This window comes from Lytechinus pictus, chromosome 12, assembly GCF_037042905.1.
Source record: "Lytechinus pictus isolate F3 Inbred chromosome 12, Lp3.0, whole genome shotgun sequence".
In the NCBI taxonomy this organism is placed as follows: Eukaryota; Metazoa; Echinodermata; class Echinoidea; order Temnopleuroida; family Toxopneustidae; genus Lytechinus; species Lytechinus pictus.
The window spans coordinates 31,791,147-31,797,960 of NC_087256.1; the positions used below are offsets into that span (position 1 = coordinate 31,791,147).

Genomic DNA, 6,814 nt, shown 5'->3' on the forward strand with positions numbered 1-6,814 from the left:
GAGAGAAACACTAGATATAATACCATGTACCTACAGTGTATTACCTTGATTCATATTTTATTCAAAAATCTCAACCAAAAATGGTAGGCCTACGGTATATAACATATTTTCGTAGTCGAGTCAATGGCTCTTATTTTCAGTCAGTGAAAATGAAATATCTCACTTTTTTTATCATAAAATTGTGAACTCTTTTAATTTCCAATGACTACAAACAGTGACCATCGAGTGCAAAAAGCCATGCATTGAATACTTTTAAATAAAGTCATGAAATTACAACAAACTATTCCAAATATGAATTTATAGGAAACTAGAGTTGTCTGGTGCAATCAATTTTGAAGGACATTCAATTCAAATAACTAGCCTATATCTCTCACCATACCCATAACAAATTTGTTATGCTTTTAAACATCTGCTACAGTAAACTTGTTATGATTTTCCACAACTTTAACTAGCTAACCCAATTAAAGCACTTCAAAAATCAATAATAGATTGACTACTCCTATAACCATTAGCAGAGCTGCCAAGTTGTATTTTGCATTTTCAGTATTCTTATCCCCAAAATCAGTATTTTGACAAAAAATCAGTATTTTTACCGTGTGAGATAAATATTTTGTATTTTTTCCCCAAAAAAGTGTATTTCATAATAAAATGCTTGACGCACTCGCCCATCACGGCGCTCAAGCTGCATGCAAGCTAAAATGTGCACTGCTCTTGCAGATGAAAAAAAAAAAAACATTGAAACTTGTGTATATCTCACCCTGGTTTTTACAAAATGATTGAAAAAAAAAGAAGTTACCTGAAATTACATTGATCTAATAACCATATTTGTGTACGTTTTATGAAATTGAGATGATTTTTCTCAATAAATGTCGATTTTGTATTAAAAAAAAAATATATTTTTTAAAGAAAAAACGTACTGCCGTATTTTGGTTGCAAAAACATACTAAATATGGAAAAATCGTACTACTTGGCAGCTCTGCATTGGTAGATCCTTCAACCTGACCCATTCCTTTGATCCCCATCTATTTCTCCAAATACAAAGATTGGAGATGTAGGGGTGATGGAAGTCTTTTCAATAACACACAAAAGACTACTCCATGCATGCACAGTAGCTGACAATAGAACACTTAACAATCAAATATTCAATGGACTTTATAGGGAACTACTGGATTTTTGATTGATTTGCCTACCTATAAGACAACACTGGTTGCAAAGTTTTCCCCATGAACTTACTGTCTTTATGAGCAGGAGCAAGGTTTACTAATCCTTTGGCACACAATATTCCATGAAACAAGAAGCCAAAGCCAAACTTTCTTGTACATGCAAACTGGAACAAGTTTCTCTTTTCAAATGCAAATTGCAAACAAATAAAACACCAAGTGGTGTACAGTTACTGTGTTTCTTCAGCAAACACTTGTACATCTACATTTCTAAGCTGATTACAGAATGATAAGCCATTCATTTTTAAGGAGAGAGGTGCAATAGTATGGGTTCTTTGGCGTGGAAGATATGTCCTGCTCTTCCCTAGTTCTCTTACATGTATTTTTTTCTCAAGTTTGCTCTGAAAAACATTTCTACAACTAGTAAGAATAATAACAAACGTGGTCAATGAATATTCATAAAAGATTTATCATTTTCATGACATATACACCAAAGTAAATTGAAAAACATCATTCATATGCCACAAACATAAGACTTTAACAAATTAATTCATCTGTAAATAATCCATATATTTTCTTATAATCAGGTGGGTGTTTCATGAAAGTTGTCAGCACTGACAAAATTGTCAGTGCTGATAATTTCAGTTAAATCATTGGTTTGTATTGGCTGAAAGGCACTGGCCTCTGACTGTTACTATGGTAACTGTCGGAGAAAGACAACTTCTCAGTGCTGACAACTTACATGAAACGGTCTATATTTTTATACAATAGTATGTTGCATGTTTTTATTGTAATTTGAATGTAATTAAGCCTTTAATTTGGCTGCTATTTTCAGTAATACTATTTATTTCAGTTGCCACTTACTATGGCCCTATATACCTTGTATATATATTTAAGGGAAAAAAAGCACATGACACATCCACACCTAATTATCACCTCCATCGGTACATGGTATGTCTCACACCCCATAGCTTGCCTTCAAGAGGGCTGCTTTCATTGAGATTACTGAAACAAGCAACAAGAAGCTTACAGAAAAAGTTCTGAGACTAACCCTCCTTTGATATCAAACATTCAGAATGCACTTACCAAATGAATGATGTCCCTCCTAGCCTCTCTTTTCAGCTGGTCTAGCTCTCTTGAATGTTCCTCTGAAATTCTCCGAAGCTCGCTACCATTTTTTCTGTTTGCTGCCACCGCATGTTCAAGTTCTGCTTCTAATTTCTTCTTAATTCTCCTGAATTCAGATGTCTCATTTAGGAAGCGGGTTCTTTCTGCCTCATGCAGCTTCTTGGCTTCTTCTTTAGCTTCTATCAAGTACTGATTCTTTGATTTCTGTAGGACTGCATCCATCTCCCTTTGCTGTCCAGACTGACTCTTCATGGAAGCATCCTTCTCTTTTAACAATTTACTCCTCTCAGAAAACATCTGCTTCAGAAGAGATTCCCTCAAAGTCTCCAGCTCCTTCACCTTCTCTGTCTCCAGCTTGAGCCTGAGGGTTGCCAGGGCTTCAGCAGATTTCTTCTGCTCTTCGCAACGGATGTTGCGCAGCTCCATCATCTTGTCACGCTTGAGTCTCTTGGAGGACATCCTCTCCGTCTCCAGTTCCTTTTTAAGTTTTGTGATGTGCTCCTTCATTTCATCCATTTTGAGCTGAAGACTTCCGGGTCTGTCTGTCAGCAAGGTGGAGCTGAGAGAGGCTCCAGCTGCTCCTCCTTTGGGTCGAGGAAAGGGATCCGGGGGTTTCTTGGTAGCCATTTTATGAGGGTCTACGAGTTCTTGCATCCAATTATCAAACCCATGTCAGTTTCCATTAGGATGGGTTCCTCATTCTGAAACATTGACGGATCTCACATAGTTAAAAGGGAATACAACATTGGTCATAAAATGTTGTGTGATTGTGGATAAAAATTAGTAAAACAGAATGGTGACAGTTTAAAAGAAATTGAGGAAGCAATAAAAAGTTATGGCTGTTTTAAATTTAAAATTGGCAACAGGGTAAGTAAATTATGACAAGTGGTAGGAATAACTTTCCCATATATATAGGCCATGTACTTATCAAGGATTTGTGGTTTTCTCCTTAATATCAAAATATAATTAGCATTTATTGTTATTATGTCCTCATAAAAGAAAAAAATTATTTAAAAACTTTATAAAAAAAAAATTTGCCATTAATAGAGTAAATCGGAGAGTAGTCCTTGCTTTACATCACTTAAAAAATGTAAGAGCAATTGGAAGTCTCCATAGGTACAGTGATTACCAATTGTAACAACTTTTAAAAAGCCAAAATTTTCTTGTTTGTTCATACGCGGGTTCTTCCAACACAGAACAAGAACAGATGAAGAGGTAGATGTTGCTGGTTTGAAGGTCTGTGCTCAACTGCCTTACATGTAGCTTGGCAGGGCATAATTTATTCTTCATTTCTTCTCTAGGCTTTCTTTGCACAAGGTACTAGATTTCAATACATATTCAAATTAACTTGGAAGATGGCAATAACAGAAGTAATGCATCATCATGAATAAGAACCAATCACACATAAGGAGTCTTACAACATAAATCATAGAGCTATTACATACATGTAGCTCTATGCATAAATATTCATGATTCAGTCAACCAAGAGAGAGGAGGGGAGTAATTAACATACCTGAAGAGAGGGCCAAGAGATAAAGGAATTTGATATAAAAGAATGGTCAAGTGTGGGATGCAAGGAATGAAGGATGGATGAGGGTAACAAAGGAGATGGGGATAACAAAGATAAATGAGGATAACAGGTAAGAATGCTGATGGAGACTGAAGAAAAGGGGAAAGTAAATTAGGGTTATTTTGGAGTAGAGAAATGTCCTGAAAATGAGAGAGGGGTTAAATAACTCTGTAAACTCTGGCTTAAAAGCAATGAACTTGTAACTAAAACTGGATGAACAAACAAAACTGCAATAAACTTGAATAATGTACAAACTAGTTCCCTACACTTTTATCATGGCCTATAAATAGGGCAACAAATGATAGACTCATATAGGTGAGCAATGTATTTCATACAGCATTTATCATCATACCTCCATTGCAAAATCATGTTACTTTGAAATCATTCATTTTTACTTCAGACTACATCTTAAAAAATAATGTCATTCATAAAAAATTCAAATATGAAATTGTTTCATATTTTTACAATTTTGCCCAATTTGTGAATTGTTTAATTATGGTATTTTTCCATTCTGATCATTCATACATAGCTGGCAAAGTATGTTTTCCTTTTGTGAATGGTGGATATGAAAATGATATCAGGCTGATATCAATCAATTAATATTCCTTATGATTAATATGATTTTTATCTTTATATGAGCTCATCATTTGAGTAAATGGAAATTTGAATTTCTGTGATGTGTGCATGCCTTAATTAGCTTTTTAATCAATTCATGTTGCAATTTTTATATGCCCGGATGAGTTGTTTATCCTACAAAAATGACAATTTCAGGAACTATGTGATCATTCAATTGATGTATTTCATTCATATATTCAAGCACAAATAGTCACAATTCTTTTTTTATCAATTTCATGCACAATTTTTGTTTTGAAAATCCAGGCCAGCCCCAGAGCAAAGGCCCTCATCCCATAATACATAAATCATTAAAGGAGAATGAAACCTTTGGAACAAGATAGTTTGTGGGAAAACAGAAAAATCAAAGAAACAGATCAACGAAAGTTTGAGAAAAAGCGGACAAATAATGAGAAAGTTATGAGCATTTGAATATATTGTGATCACTAATGCTATGGAGATCCTCAAATTGGCAATGCGACATAGATGTGTGATGTCACCTGTGAACAACTCTCCCTATTACTTTAGTATATATTTCACTTAAATTGCCTCTTTTATCACATCTATCAGTAGATAATGTGTTCTGTCTAGAGGAGAGCATGTAATACAGATTTTTAAAGAATACACCACGGATAAAGAGTTTGTATCACAATAAGAAAAAGCAAAAAGAGAAATTTTGTGGGTATTTTATAATCCCATCAAAGGGAAAGTTATTCACATGTGTACATCACACATCCTTTTCGCATTGCCAATAGGAGGATCATCTCCATAGCATTAGTGATTGCAATATTCAAATGCTCATAACTTTGTCATTATATATTCATGCGATTTTTCTCAAACTTTCTTTGTTCTTTATTCTTGTTCCAAAGGTTTCATTACCCTTTAACTAATAGAACATGAAGCATTCAGCACAGTTTTTTATTGATATCAAGATAAAAAAAAAAACTTACAGGTTCTGGTACTTGACTGATAACAATTTACAGTTTGTCCATTTCTTCATCACTCTTTGACAGATATATATAGGCATCCCTCTACATTACGAAAGCCAATTTAGCCAAGCCATATACATAACCATGGAAACAAATCTGCATCCCTATTTCTAATTATCTGATTTCAATGAAGTCCTTGTCAATACTTACTGTCAAGTCTAGCTGTGGCGCTGCGGCTAAACCATGGCATTAATTAGATCATTTATTCCTTGTAACGAAGTAGCCTGGTAAAAAGACGATCGTATCGAAGGAATTCAAGAGGTCGGCAAAGGCAACCGAGAAGTTCCATTCCCATCGCTTATTCTATGGAGATTTGCCGGTATTCCAATGTAGGACTTCTGTACGTTCCGGTATGGTTGATGTATCAATTCTCAATTTCGCTATGCGTATATTGTTCAGCTGCAGATGCGTGTCAAAGCAAGTGACAGGTGATCAGTCTGAGGTGGATTGCGTTGCTATTCATTGCTTTTCTATTCATTAGACTCGTTTTCCGTTTTCACACTTGTAAAGCGTTTCGATTTATAATGTCACTTCATGTCCAGACGGTGGTAGCTAGCTATGACAAGGAAAGTACTTCGGGTCAATGCAATCGGAGACTCGAGTCCAGAAGGGGGGGGGGGGGGGGGTTAGTGATTGGGGATGTGAGACGACAGTGGACGAGATGGAAGAGAATATAGGGGGAGGGGTTGGGCCATCGATATAGGACAAAGAGTTTAGAGAAAAGAAAGATTGGTGGAGAAAGGGAGGAATTCTTTTAATAGGATATCGAGGATGGGCGTCTGGGAAGAGAATTGCTGGGATGGTTACAATCATTGAGGAATGGGTATAAAGGGCAGTGAAAAGATAGAGAGGGGTGGTTGAAGATGATGGTTGAAGTCTAGAAAGGAGACAGAGAATTCCCCATTCCATCTGACTTCTTTATCACCTTCATTAAATCTTTCCCACTTTCTCTAATAGTATACATTATTTTTTTTTTTCTTTCTCTACGACTTGTTTTGGGCCTTGTTTTCATCATCTTCTCACCCAGCCCCTTCCCTGCCATTTCACTCTTAAGTAATTACAATATTATTGACAATAATGATAGCGATAATAATGATATGATGATATCATTATCATATTTTTTTAAATAGAAAATTCTTCCCTGCCCTTCACCCTTAGTCATTACCCTTTTCTACCGACCCCTTTCTTTCATCACTATCCTCTTTCCTCCCTATAGTATTTCTTTCCTAAATTATATTCTTTCCTCTTATTCACAATAAATATCTCTCTTGTTCTAAAGCACCCCCTCTCTCTTTCTTTTTCTTCTCTCCCTCCTTTTCCCTCCCTCATCTCTCTCCAGTCTCCCCTTCTCTCAC

General features: G+C 35.7%; 1 protein-coding gene across 5 annotated transcripts in view; it reads right to left on the reverse strand.

Annotated features, from left to right (window-relative positions):
• The window catches only part of LOC129272803 (centrosome-associated protein CEP250-like), a 68,096-nt gene extending 62,046 nt beyond the window's left edge, over window positions 1-6,050 (reverse strand). For 4 of the 5 annotated variants that reach the window (XM_064107964.1, XM_064107963.1, XM_064107960.1 and 1 more), the window contains exons 1-2: window positions 5,610-6,044; window positions 2,247-2,989 (exon numbers count right to left, since the gene is read on the reverse strand). In XM_064107964.1, coding sequence (XP_063964034.1) covers window positions 2,247-2,942 — 696 coding nt within the window. In that variant the 5' untranslated portion in view covers window positions 2,943-2,989; window positions 5,610-6,044. Of the gene's footprint in view, window positions 1-2,246; window positions 2,990-5,609 lie in introns of all 5 variants that reach the window. The other variant, XM_064107961.1, reaches the window with a different exon arrangement.
• Window positions 6,051-6,814: the final 764 nt, after the last annotated feature.